The following is a 14105-nucleotide window of genomic DNA, read 5'->3' as shown; positions in this document are numbered from 1 at the left end:
GCTGGGTGAGGGCGGGGAGGAGGAGGGAGGGCATGGGTAGGGGGAGTGGGGGGCTGGCTGGGTGGGGGCGGGGAGGAGGAGGGAGGGGATGGGTGGGGGGAGTGGGGGGAGTGGGGGGCTGGCTGTGTGGGGGCGGGGAGGAGGAGGGAGAGGATGGGTGGGGGGAGTGGGGGGCTGGCTGTGTGGGGGCGGGGAGGAGGAGGGAGGGGATGGGTGAGGGGCGGGGAAGGGAGAGGGGGATGGCTGGGGAAATGGGAAATGTTGTTGTTGTTTTTTTTTTTTTTAATGAAATTAAGAAATTTTAATTATTTTTTATTAAAATTTTTAAAAATATTATTATTTTTTAAATTTAGAGAAAATGACGAAAATACCTCTGCCACGTCAGCAGATAACGGTTTATTTAACGGAAAAACTAACGGAGGTATTATTTTGATACAAAATAAAAGTTGAGGTACTTTTTTGCAAGTTTTCAAAGTTGGGGTACTAAGTTGAAACAACATGTAAAGTTGAGGTACTAAATTGTAATTTATTTCAAATCTTGGGCTATTTTTCTATTTCTGTTTATTGGAGACCCTTCTAATGTAATTAAGAAGGCTTGGAAGTAGTTCCCAAGTAACCAACTTGGAGTAGCCTCCAAGTTATAGAAGTAACCTCCAAGTAATTAAATTGGATTATAAGCATATATTTTGCCTATAAATAGGCAACTCATGGAGATCAATGGACAACCTTCATTTTCAAGAAATTTTCTTCTCACTTGTCTCTCTTCTCACTTATCTTTCTTATCACTTATCTCTCTTATCACTCTATAACATCATCATTTCCACAACACGTTATCAGCACAGAATTGCTCTTGATATTTTTCTTCTTCTCTAAAAGATTTTTGTTCGGCAACTCCTCTTTTTGGTTTACAATTGCTACATATGTATATCATTGATATGTGAGTTTGAAGCTGAGGTCACAATTGCATGTTATTTTATTGATGATTACCACCCTCTACATGCACTACAAATCTCGCACATATCTTTTATCTATTTTACTTTTATTGAATACCATGCTGTTTGGGTTTAAAATTGTATTTTATCAATGGGCTAGGTTTTCCAGACATTAAATGGACCGCATGCATAGTAGGCCCAATTTTCAAAGGAGATGGGTTGAGTACAAGATAAAGCCTAGCTCCAAATGAAGGAATTCAAGGAGAGTCATCACGAGCCGAGCCCAATAGCAACAAAGAAGGATGAGCCCAAGGAAGACAAATCCCAATTGAACAAAGAACCGAGAAATCCTCAAAAGATCAAAAGTCATAACCTTTTAAGATTCTTGCCGGTTACAACCTCTTGAAGGATCATGACTCTTGGGATCCAATGCACCCATTAGGGTTTTAACACTATAAATAGAGGTATTGAGTCACCAAGAACACAACGTTGACCCTTAGAAAAATCCTAGAGATAACAAGCATCAAAAACCCTAGTTCTTCAATCATAGGTTGTTACTATGTTCTTTTAGTTTTTCTTTTCAATCTTTAGGTGTTCTTGAGAAAATCTTATGGTTTCTCTCAAGAACTTAGAATAAAAACCTTTGTGTTCTTTGATTTTTATTGGCCGACATTAATATGAGTATGTCTCTTTGATTCGCATATTGTTAGTTTAGAGTTTACTTTCTTGTTCTTTAAATTTCGCATAAGTAGGTTTATTGCTTTCTTATATTAAAGTAGTTTTAGATTATGCGATTTACAGTTCATACTCGTATTATTTCGATTAATTCTGAAGATTGCTTATGTTTTGATTTCGTTTTTACAGTTAATTGTTATTTATTAGATTTCCATTTTGCACCCATCACTCACACCTTCACTTTCACGCACCAAATCACCATCACACCAACCCCGGCCACACTACTCTAAGTCCTTGTAGTCAAGGCACCAAAACCTTTATGACCGAGAGGTGTTCCTTCCTCAGTTCACGGTTGCCCAACCAGAAGTCAGTTTTGCGTAACCCTATCATTTGTACGCTCGGCCCCGAGACCGCGTACTGGCACACCCAACTCAAATTTGAAGGACCTGGTTTCTTTGATCCGCGACCTAGACGACATATGGTTGTTGAAGATTTTGAGGCAAACACATGCATACTTTACTTATGCTTTCATTGTTTCATATATATCAATTTTATGTAACCCTTTTATACTAAAAGCATTTCAATCGATTACATATGTACGTGTTGCTCACCCACATGCATGAGCCACGTCATACTTAGCCTTTCATTCATGAATCAACATGAATGTGTAATTCTCGTATTCAAAATCCTTTACATGGTATTTTATCTAGCTTATAATGTTTCTTTTTTTTTACATGCTAAGTCATTTTATTAAACAACTAAACCATCTTGTATGTACATAGTACATTAGAGAGCCAATGTTCTCTCTCATTGAACCAAAAATTAATATATACCAAATGTAGTGAGAGCATGCTTGGCTAATGTGTGCGCCACCCGATTTACATCCCTTTGCTGATATTGGCATTGAGCATTCATGAAATAAGCCATAGTACCTTTGGCATCTTCCACAAGTACTTCATCCCCAGCTAAACAGAAATTGGGATCATTAATGACTCGGACTACATCTAATGCGTCGAGCTCTAGCTCAATATTCTACAAACCCAAATTACTTAAACTTGTAGCCCTATCATGGCAGCCATGCATTAACTCAGTCTCTCTTGGAGTGTATCCTCTTGGAACCTGTTTCGCCACCACCACCACCAACATCTCCCTCGTACTGTCACAGATGACCGATCCAAGGCCCCTCACTCGCTGCTGACTCGAAGTGGCGCCATCCATACTTTTTTAGAAAAACATGTGTCGCCGGCTTTATCTAGCGATTGGGCCTCGTTGTTGCTTGAAATGGCTTATGTACCGGTTTGTTTGCATGCAAGAAGTCTATTTCATATGTTTGTAGCCTATTGTATATGCTCTTTGGATTTTCCACATGCCCATTTATTACCTACTCGTTCTGTGCATTCCATATTCCCCAAAAAAATATAGGCGAATTGGGTGAGCTTCTCCTTAGATAATACTTGGTAGGCAAAATTAAAGAAAGCCACGAAATGCTTTTCCATAGTTATGCCTAGAGCTTACTGAAGACTGATCGAGAAGTTCTAGATAGCACGAGCTGCCGGGCAGTCCCAAATGGCATGGAGCACCGACACTCGGTTGGACTGACATTGTTAGTATATTGGGTGCGCCACCACTTTCCTCAAGAATAAGTTCAAACCATAGGGAAAAATTTCATTACAACACCTCCACATGAAGATTGTAATCTTGTTAGGCACAAAAAGCTTCCACAGACCCTTCCAAGAGATCGCATAAGGTCAACTAGTGAAGCTAGCCTCCTCTCTTCTCGAACCGACTATAAACGAGCAAGTTGGTAGCTGCTATTGACACTATGTCTTCTGTTTTTTGTATATTGCCAAATTAAACAATCTTCATTCTACATCTGACTCATCAATGGAATGTTCATTATCAATTCAACCTCATTCATCCAAAAAGATTCCAGAATAAAAGAGTGTTTCTAACCACCTAAGGGAGCAATTAAATCACTAGCCTTTGTATCTGGGCCTATCTAAGGGGATCGAACTTTGAATCATGAACGACACTAGGAAGGGGAGTCATTTATCTTTATATACCCAAATAGAGTTGTCATTCTCAACCCACCACCTTACTCCATCCTTTAACTCCCGTGCACAAACTAGAGATCTTCACACAATAGATGGGGTGCTATCTAGACTTGTTTGCATTAAGGATGAAAATGAGAAATACCGTCCTCTCATGACACGTCCAACTAGAGAGTCTGGGTTTGTAATTAATCTTCATTCTTGCTTTGCTATTAGAGCTTTGTTGAAACATTCTAACTCACAAAAACCTAATTCTTCCATAGTTTTGGGGTTGCATAGATTATCCCAACGAATCTAATGAATACCCATCTTTGCCTTCGCCTTTCCCTACTAAAACCCTGCAGTCAATGATATAATTTCTTTTCTAATGCCTTTGGGCATTCGAAAAATTGTCATATAATATTTTGGTATGGCTCGGATTACCACCTTTATCAAAATCTCTTTGCCGGCTTTTGATAGCATTTTTTCTTTCCATCCCTTGACCCATTGTCATACTATGTCTTTAACTTTTTTTCTCCTTTCTTGCAATTGTTGGGAGTTTGAGATATTTCTTGTGGCATGAGACAATCGGAGTCTGTAACATCTGAGAGATAATGGTCTTTTCCAAAAATTCAGTATTCTTGCTAGCTAAAACAAATTGCATATTTGAGAAAGTTTACTTGTTGTCCAGAGGCATGACCCACTCTAAGACTCATTTTTCACAAGGAAAATATTGACATATGTAAGGCATTCCACAGTTGTTACTAAGTGCCATAGTCATATATGAGTCTCAAATTGGCCTGAATAGTGCTGAGAGTGATAGTCATATGTGCTGAAGCTGTAGTAGTGCTGAGAGCTATATTGTTGTACCTAATTAAATTAAGCCTAATTGAGATTAAGTGATGGTTTATTTATAGTTTATAATTTAAATGCCTTGGGAGACTACTAGAAAGTGGTTGAAATGTTGAAGAATTCTCATTTGCACTCAGTCGAACTGCTTTAGCATCAATGGGGGTGTCATCGGCCTCGATAGGGGTGTCGGTTATATTGTCCACAGGTGCATGTTCCCACTTGACATGGTGTTGCATCTTGTACCAACAATGGTGATGAGCAAAAAGACGTTTGTACTTGTGCGTTGCTTGGTATCATGCGTTGGCAAATTAAGCTCACCTATTAACATGAAAACAAATAAAGTAATTATAAATTATCCAAAAATATTTGAATTTAATTAACAAAAAATCTCACCACATCATGAGGGCTTTGCCCGCTAGTGCGTTCTCGCTCCGCTTCCATGATACATGTATAATACTTCGTAGTGGCATCCTCCTATTTTCTTGAAATGAGCTATAGTCGCCCCAATTTTTCACCCATTAGCTATCGCTTGAGGACAATTTAGAATAAATTGACGGAACACTTTGTTCCAAAAAACCATGTCTCTTTGTTGGGCGCCGATGATGCAATCTCCAGAGTGTTGCATCCAAGCTTCAACTAGAGCTAACTCGATCTTCCTCATTGGACCAATTCTTCCTTTTGGATTTCCCATAAATGAAAAGAAAAAATTTCTACAACAATTTAGTATAAAAAAGATAGACGAATGAGTGAAAATATAGGGCGGGAATGACCAATTTATAAAAATGTTGTTAAACTAGCCGTTAGAAATTTTTAATTTTATATGAAGTTTTTATTAATTTTTAAGCATTTTCCAACGGCTAATTAATGTCAATTGTTGGATCACCAACGGCTACTAAATGGATCGGCCCAGATCACATCAACACACTGCCATTTTTTTTTTAAAGAAAGACTGCAATATCTCTCAAACGTAGACCGTCGATCACCAACGGTTAGGAGATCCACGCCGTCCGTCTCCTGCAAGTGTCTAGGTGTTGCCTGGCTGTTAGCGCCTCTGTCATGCAAGCCAGGCTTGTCAGCCACCACTCCCTTTCTGCTTTTCCCACGTGGTGTGGTCCTCACCATGCATGTATTACTCTAAGCCTCTATTGCTCTCATTGATAGCCATATATGGGTTGGGCTATTACACTCAACATTCCGGCCCATTGTAATAAGTGCAAAACCCATACATCACTTTGACACTCAATTTTCTTTGCCATTGTGGACGGCCTAAATGACATATCATTTGGGATTCTTAGCATCGATCATTACCACATTTTTTGCACATAAAAAGCTACAATAAATATCAAACTTGTTATTAATGGTATTTCACCTTTTATCTGCAAAAACTAGGAATTAACTGATATAACCATAAACCGAATGCAAGTACACGTTTTTTGGGTAAAGAAGTACTCCACAACTTGCATGAAGTTGAAGGAAATGCAAGTCAAGAGGGAAGGAAGAAATAGGCAATTCATTTTTTTTTCTCCTAAAAAAACAATCACTTCCATGATTAATTCATAAACATTACCAACTGCAAGAGTGATTCATATTCTTTCTTGTTAATTAGTGTACGTGATTCTAAATTTATATGTCATAAAAACTCTACAAACCCCAAATTTATTGATTTTCAGTTCTGCTCTCTAAAAAATTTAGGGCCGTGAAGCTCTTGTATCTCATTACATTGCATGTAAAGGACTGCCCTGATTTGGGCTATTCTGGACCAAATGCCATATCATCACATAGAGATATTTGACCTTTATAACATGTATGCAAGGTTTGACCAAAAAAAAAAAAAACATGTATGCAAGGCATCACTCATGGATCTGCATTTCAACCTTATGATCAGTATCATAAATTTGTATATGTAGCTAAAGGATTTTTAAGCATATTACACCATTTTATAGGTTGTGAAAATTTCAAAATAATTTTCTACTTGCCGATCGAACTTAGTTCAGATAGGAAGGACTGTGGATGATTAGCATCTTTACTTTGCTCTAAAACTTGAATTGACATATCTATGAGACACGTTGCTCTAAAATTTGAATTGACATAGTTTCTCTTAATTTTATTTTGGTTAATAGTGACTATCATGGTATTTTCAAACCTTTCATTTGACTAATTTGTAATATTAAAAATATTTATTGATTTTTTTGTAATTGACCCTATTTTTAAAGGTCCGTTGACTTTAGGTATCAAATTGCAATGTTTTTTTTCATTTTAACTACTAAAATATTTATATCATTTCACTTTAGATACTAAATTTCATTTTAGGTTCCAACTTTAAAAAATATGGTTATACTTAGTGACGGATCCAGAAATTTTATCCCGGGGGGTCATAGTGCCGTGGTGACTAGTGGGCAGCAGGAGACTGGCGATGTGCCCCGATGGTGGACCGGTGGTGGGGGCTGGGTTAGGTCTGTGTGGGTTTGGGAAATTTGGTTCAAGAAGACGAGTTGGGGACTAGGGGTTGGGTTTGTGAAGGGCACACGGGTTGGGGACTTACTGACTTAGGGACAATTTGGTATTGTTGTGACTTTAAAAAAAATCACTTTCAGCTGTGCTGTAAGAATAATCAGATGTAAAGTAAATAGGTGAATGTTTGGTAAACTGTATTTTTAAAAGTGTTATGCGTATCAAAAACAGTCTTTTGAGTGTTTGGTAAGTTTTTGTATTAAAATGTTGTGACTTGTATAAAAACTAAAATGAACATAATGCTAAAATTTATTTTCATTAATTTTTTTGGTAAGAAAGAATGAAAATACTTTCACTTGATTTTATGCATTTTATTTTTTTTTTCTCTCTAAATATTTATGTTCACATTCACTTAACCAAAAAGCATTAACCACTAAATAAATAAATATTTTTTTGTATATGTGAATGATGATCGTGTAACCAAAGGGAGGATAAAGGCTTTCATAGAACAAATTAAATAGGGGTGTTATTGGTATTTAGAAACTTTCATTAAATGGCTTCGCATGCTTCTTTCCACAGCAAATTTTGAAAGCTGCCCCCCATGCTGCTTCTCAAATTCGCAGTGAGAAGGCCACAACTTTAATACAAAGCAGATTTTTATTTACCCTGTGGAACGCAACCTTAGCAGGTGTGTGATTTTTTTTAATTCTAATTCCAAGCTCAAAATGGAAGCTTAAAAAAAAGCCCAGGATTTGCAGAAGCAAAAGCATCTCAGTCAGGACTTTCATCGAGCAGGTGGGGGGTCACCGTTCTTCTCTTCGGGGGGTCGCCTTCTTGCTTAGTCAGGACTCGCCGCCTTCTTGCTCTGCCGTTCGGGGGGTCCCCCGACCCCCCAAGCTAGAACGTGGGTTCGACCCTGGTTATACCGAGCTGTGACTGTCTAACAGTCATAACTTTTTTTTCGATTTGTTGTTTTTTCAATATTTGCAAGGCTTAAACTTTAATGTTTAGTCTCTGGGTTATATGACTTCATCCTCTAAGCCTAAATCAAAAGCATTAAACCCTTATAAATTTTGAATTTTTATGAATTTGAAACAGTCACAACTATAACTATTCAACCGTCACAACTGTATAGCAAACTGATTTATGATATAATCCAAAATGTCTTGCTTTAGGTTAGTACCTAAACTAAAAAAAATTAGTGTCTTACTGCTTTGCTGAAAAACTATTGATATTTGGTATTTAATTCTAATTTTCTATATTTTCAATTGACATATATTTATTTGGGTGCTGTTATTGACACTCTAAAAAGGTCATATTGCACTCCATTATATACAAATTTTTTCTTATGTTTTTTTTTTTTTTAAATTGGAGTGCATGATGACTTTTTTGGAGTGCCAATAACAGCACCCTTTATTTATGTTAAAGTTTGCTAAAAATGGGATTTGATTTATAAGATTTTACTTAGATCTTCAATCTTTTTTTTGGCCACTACTTACATCTTCAATCTTAATTAGGAAGATTATAGTATAACTGTCAGGTTTGGGTGGGGTGTCAGGTTGGCGTGGGGTGTGGTGTGGCTGGCTTAATTATTATTTTTAGTTAAGGGTATAATTGGAATATTTAGGCAAAATTTTATGTGGGGTTTGGAAAGAAAGAATTAGGGTCCTTTATCATATATCCAAGTGCATCAAAGCCTCCCAGGAAGCATTATGGGCTTTTAATTTATAACCAAATTATATATGGTCCATATGAGCCATATGGCCTTGCGCACATCTTAGTTTGGAAAATGCTTCTTGTATGACTTTCTTCCCCCCCCCCCCCCCCCCCCAACCAAATGGCACATAATATGCGCACCAAATCATTGCATTGAAAAAACAACAATACATATTGTAGAGTTCAATATAAAAACTTCATATAACCTTGGAAGAAAAGTTCGACTATGTAACATATAACATTGCCCTTAATTTTAGTGCATATATTCTTGGTCTAACATATTAAGCATGCAATCTCTGAACAACTTCTAAACATCTGACCACAAGAAAGAAGAAAAAAAAAAAAAGCTTCTAAATATAGCTCTAACCATGTTGCGTCAAGACGTGGACTATTATATATATTATGATGAATCATCAGTTTACACAAATATATATATTTTTATTTTATTTTATTTTATTTTTGTTTCTTGGATCCAAGAAACTTTGTTATACTGTCGATGATCTTCTGTCACAAGCCAGGAAAGCATCCAAGAAGATGGTCATGGCTTTGAGTATCTTGTTGATCATAATTTTGGGGTATTGATGGCAAATGCACTTGAAGTAAGCTGTCCAAGTTTCTCCAATCTATGTGGTGTTGACTGCTACTGTTGCTTCTTTCCTCGTCATAGTCTTCAGTGCTTATAACATTATTGTTATGCTGCTGCTGCTGCACACTTTCCTTGGTGGCCAAGCTTGTTGAAATAGTTGGGCTCTCAAGCTGAGGAAGTTCTACTACGATTTGGTTGTAATGACTCATGTAATTATTAGCATTGTGAGAAACGAGTTCTTGCTCGAAACCGAAGGGTTGGTGGAAAATTAGGGCTTGGTTATTCGGGTTGAGCAGAGGCGATTCGCTTGCGAAATCGGAAGAGGAAGGAAAAGTACTAATAACATGGCTACTGCTGCTGCTGTTTTCTCTGACATAGTAAGCATGCTTCCATGCTTCAAAACCTTGCCTGTGACTTGGACTTGGTTTCTTGAATGCTCGGCATACAACCCATCCTTCTTCCTGCATGCATCACAAACAAGAATATTAATTGTCTTGGTTATAAAATAATAATCAATTGTATATGTGTTATTACAAAAAAATAATTGAATTAGCCCTTGCAACATTTGTTTATAATTCAGAATAATTAACTAGCTATTAAATTAGTGGTAATTCTTTATACAATATCCAAAAAAATCACAAATTCAAATCCTCATTTCTAAAATAATAAAAGAAACTCTAGCTTTTTAACCTAGTCACACTTATCACTTTATTGAGCACTTTACAGAAAGGTTGCCAAGGAATTCAAGGTATGTATTTGTCTTTTCAACTCAACACTTTAATTAATAAACCCAAAAGGACCTTTTTGAGAAAAAGCTACCTGGTTTAATTAATGCATGGATATGAAATAAACTATGATCACTAGATCGAACATTGTTAAAATTCCATTCGGAGACAAACTCTTTTTTTAGTTATATAATTAATATGGTATTTCATTCTAATAAGGTGTGCTGGTTGACTGGTTTCTCACTATTTTCAAAAGTTCCCGGCCAACTGTTGCTTTTATATATTCTCACTATCACTCCTCTCACATTTAGGTTTGTTTCCACCACTAACTAAATATCCTGCCACATATAGAACAGTCCTAAAAATTAAATTGTTAGGATGTAGATAATTATTATTTTTGTAATGTAACATTCTCTTATGTGTTCACATCGCTCCAGTACTAAAAAAACCTAGCTAACATGTGAAATTAGTCTTAAATTAGCAGCTTGCAACTTGAGTACTATATATAGACATCAACTATTATTCTAAATTTAATTTGTTTGCTAAAATGACATGGCAGTTTCTTACTTGCTAAAATAAATGAGGTCCGAAGTGGGCATAATCATTTAAATGAAATACTGCTATATATTAGTTGGGATAACAGTTAGTGCATGTCTCTAGTAGTACTACTCACAATTAAGTACCAAAGTTCCAACCTCCCATTTGTAAAAACAAAAAGAAAAATAAGTTGATGTCGGATAACTATTAAGGTTATTTTGTTGTATTTTTTGTTACATTCAAATGGATCGAATTCTTAACCTATTATATAGCCTTAACTATTAGTTTTATATTGTAACATTGACTTAATTCAACTCATATCATTCATATATTGCCTAAATTTTAGGTTTTAAGTCGCCTAAAAACGGAGGGCTAAAACTTATACTCCAAAATGTGATTCCACTCCCTAAGATAATTAACTCTATAGAGAAATTGGATAAAAAAAAGGTACAAATTTGACATACATAATTTTAATTGTTAAATAAATGCCGACCGTGCATATATACAGAAATTGAATTAACTTGCCTGAGGGGGTGCATGTTCAGATGTTTGGAGTCGATATTCATGCATAATCCAGTCAGTTTTGTTGCCATTAGGAGCTCGTCCCTTGTAGAAAACAAGGGTCTTCCTCATTCCTATAATTCTGTTCTTTGAAAGCACTGCCTTGTCTCTTCCTGTTGCCTTCCAGAATCCAGCAACTGTGGCTCTGTTTGTCCGAGTTCCGGTCGGATACTTCTTGTCTTTGTGACTGAAGAAGTACCACTCGTTTTGTTCATAGTAACCTAGCTTGCATCTTTCTGTACATGCATATATATATATATATATATATGCCACAAAATACATATATAATATGTAATTAAATTGCCAAAAATAACCATTTTTATTTGTATTTTTTCAAAAATTAATTGGATATTTATTTTGAAGTAATGCCATTTCCAGCAAGTTGTGGTATGATAATTAACATTGCTTACTAAAAAAAGATAAACATTATAAGGTGCTTATCTTTTTTCCTAACTGTTGAGCACATGTGTTACTTTGGTTGAAAATGTCTAATAAAGCTTAATATAATTATTGGATCTCTCTCTCTCTCTCTCTCTCTCTCTCTCTCTCTCTCTCTCTCTCTCTCTCTCTCGCTAATAGCTAAAGTCTCTAAAATGAACATTCAATTTTGTATCAAGGCTGACAACTGTATAATTTATCTTTATAACAAAAATCATACATAGAATATTTTTCAATCACCGGTTTGGCGTGAACGGAAATATTGACGAGCTAATTGCCTAATTGTATAGTAAAGTCATATATACCCATGAATATATACAATAGTAACAGAAAATAATTAAGTGCAGCTAGTAAAGTTATTTCTTAATTTTCTACTCCAAATTGTCATACGTACCCTAATTTTGGGCCTATTACTAACTGTGTGCAAAATGCTGATTATAAATAGTAAGAACATGAACCTTAATTTTTTTTTTTTTTGGTCAAAAAACATGAACCTTAATTAAGGTCCACATTTTGAGGTTAAGCAGCAAACTAAGAAATTAACTAAGAGTTGGAATTTGAAATATGTACCTTGTATGTCCCATGGTTCAATTTTGTAGAGATCAATGTCAATAATGACATCTAGATCAATTTGTAGTGAGTTGATCTTTCTTTTGAGGTAGTAACCCACAAGTTCTTCTTCTGTAGGGTGAAATCTAAAGCCTGGTGGAACACTACAAGATTCCATCTCCATTAATAATCTTGTCCTGAAATATATATATATATATATGAAACAAAAAAAAAAAAAAAGTAAGTCTATGAGAGAGATTAATATACATAGAGAGAAGGAAATAGAAATTGGATCCTTATAATTATGTTCTTAATTGACTAACAAATTGGATGGTTGTACTAGCTTGTATGATAGTGGTGCAGATGTGTGTTTTGGGCATGACAAAAATGTAAAAATTTAATTATGGCAGAGGAAAAGTGGAATCCACCACACAATGACACAAACATATATAGCTAGCTAGGTTTAAGAGATGATAATAATTAAGTATTTGCTTTTAGAAATGGTTTGCATGGACTTAGGGAAAGTATATTGAACACAAAAGTAAGTAGTACACTTGGCCGAAAAGCTTGACTTTGCTGGCACAAGCATGTCTATTTCTTTGAGTGCAGTGCACTCCCTGCTCCTCCTGCTCGCTAGTGGTGGCCATGGCATGGAAAACATTTTCATACCCACCACGCTTCACATATTATACATGTTTTCAGTAGATTATTAATTATTCAATATTATTCTTAATTAAGGTCAATCGAATTAATATTACTCCCAATATTTACATGAGTTGGAGGAGAAGATCGATTGCTACATTACTCGATCCCATCGATTTTTCTGCCGTACGTGAAAAGTGCTTTTAGAACGGAGATCCGCTGGTAAAAATGTATCGCCGGTAACAATGATCCGCCGATAATATCGTAATTTTGATATTATATATGACATTGATTGATGATCACATGAAGATCCAAAGTTTTGATGGCAAAATTAAATTAAGAAATTAATCGATCATCACAAATGTTTGTGTCAAAAAAACCAAACAAATCATCAAAAATATTGTGAATTTGTTATCAACATTGGAATAGCAATTAGAACCTAGCATGCATGTAAAAATTAATAGTTGTTGGATGCCATATATATATATATGTACAAGAAAAATACTCACAGGAAATTATATATATAAATGTTGGTGCTGTAGGTGTTCTTTGTATGCTGGTCACAGATCGAGAGCAAAGGAGATAGAGGGGGAGAGAAATAGAGAGAGAGAGAGAGAGAGAGAGAGAGAGAGAGAGAGAGAGAGAGAGAAAGAAGATGTAGATGAATGGTATATTTGGTGAAGGCTTATGTAAAAGAGAGAGAGCTTTATATATGCAAAAGATGTAGGGGGGCTAGCTAGGCTAGTAATGAATATATTTGTTGTTGCTCTAATAAATATATAAACATATATATATATATATAGATGTAGATGGTGATGGTTTGTATAGAAATAGATGAAGAATTAGGAAGATGGAGTTGATATTGTGAAGACTAGAAGAGTAGTAGGGAAGAGAGAGGGTTTGTAAATTGTAATGGTATTGATTGCGCGTGGGGTGGCAGCAGCTGATGGCTGATCGATGAGATGAAAGGTTTATTTGGACGGCGTGACACCATGTTTTCACGCCACCCCCGCCCACCGCTATTTTGTGTCCTAAGATTTCCCTTTCTGCCTAGCTAGCTTCTTACACTTTCAACTTATTTTAATTTATAACACCTACACTTACTGACTTACTGTCTATTGTCATTCTTATACCATTAAATATTAATCACAAATATATATGCAATGTGTAATGTACGTGTATATTTAATGGATAATATTGTCTTGTTAAATATATAGTACGTGAATTTGTAAGTTATTAAACCACACATATTCATCTAAAATCTAACCTTGAACGATTATTTTATATTTTAATCATTAAACTCTATCGAAAACTGAATTAAAAATGACAAAATATCATAAAAACCCCACAGATGCCATGCACAAAGAAAATTATGTAATTAATTGTCTAAATTTATGGTCTATTGTCAATG

General features: G+C 35.7%; 1 protein-coding gene across 1 annotated transcript; it reads right to left on the bottom strand.

Moving 5' to 3' along the window:
- Nucleotides 1–9163: 9163 nt before the first annotated feature.
- VND7 (vascular related NAC-domain protein 7) lies at nt 9164–13267 on the bottom strand. Its single transcript, XM_086254294.1, has 4 exons — nt 13204–13267; nt 12074–12249; nt 11030–11301; nt 9164–9703 (listed from the first exon to the last, which is right to left on the bottom strand). Exons 2-4 carry the CDS (start codon nt 12234–12236, stop codon nt 9164–9166), a joined length of 975 nt encoding a protein of 324 aa, XP_086110420.1. The 5' UTR covers nt 12237–12249; nt 13204–13267.
- Between the last annotated feature and the right edge of the window lie 838 nt (nt 13268–14105).

Source organism: Dryas octopetala, chromosome 8 (genome assembly GCF_963921425.1).
Source record: "Dryas octopetala chromosome 8, drDryOcto1.1, whole genome shotgun sequence".
Lineage (NCBI taxonomy): Eukaryota > Viridiplantae > Streptophyta > Magnoliopsida > Rosales > Rosaceae > Dryas > Dryas octopetala.
This window is presented reverse-complemented; position numbering and strand designations above follow the sequence as displayed.

Bases quoted from the DNA above. Each gene is read 5' to 3' on its own strand.
- VND7 (XM_086254294.1), bottom strand. From the start codon at position 12,236: ATGGAGATGGAATCTTGTAGTGTTCCACCAGGCTTTAGATTTCACCCT. The intron at 11,302-12,073 runs GTACATATTTCA...ATGCATGTACAG, and splicing joins TGAACCATGGGACATACAAG to AAAGATGCAAGCTAGGTTAC. The intron at 9,704-11,029 runs GCAAGTTAATTC...TGATGCATGCAG, and splicing joins CTGAACATGCACCCCCTCAG to GAAGAAGGATGGGTTGTATG.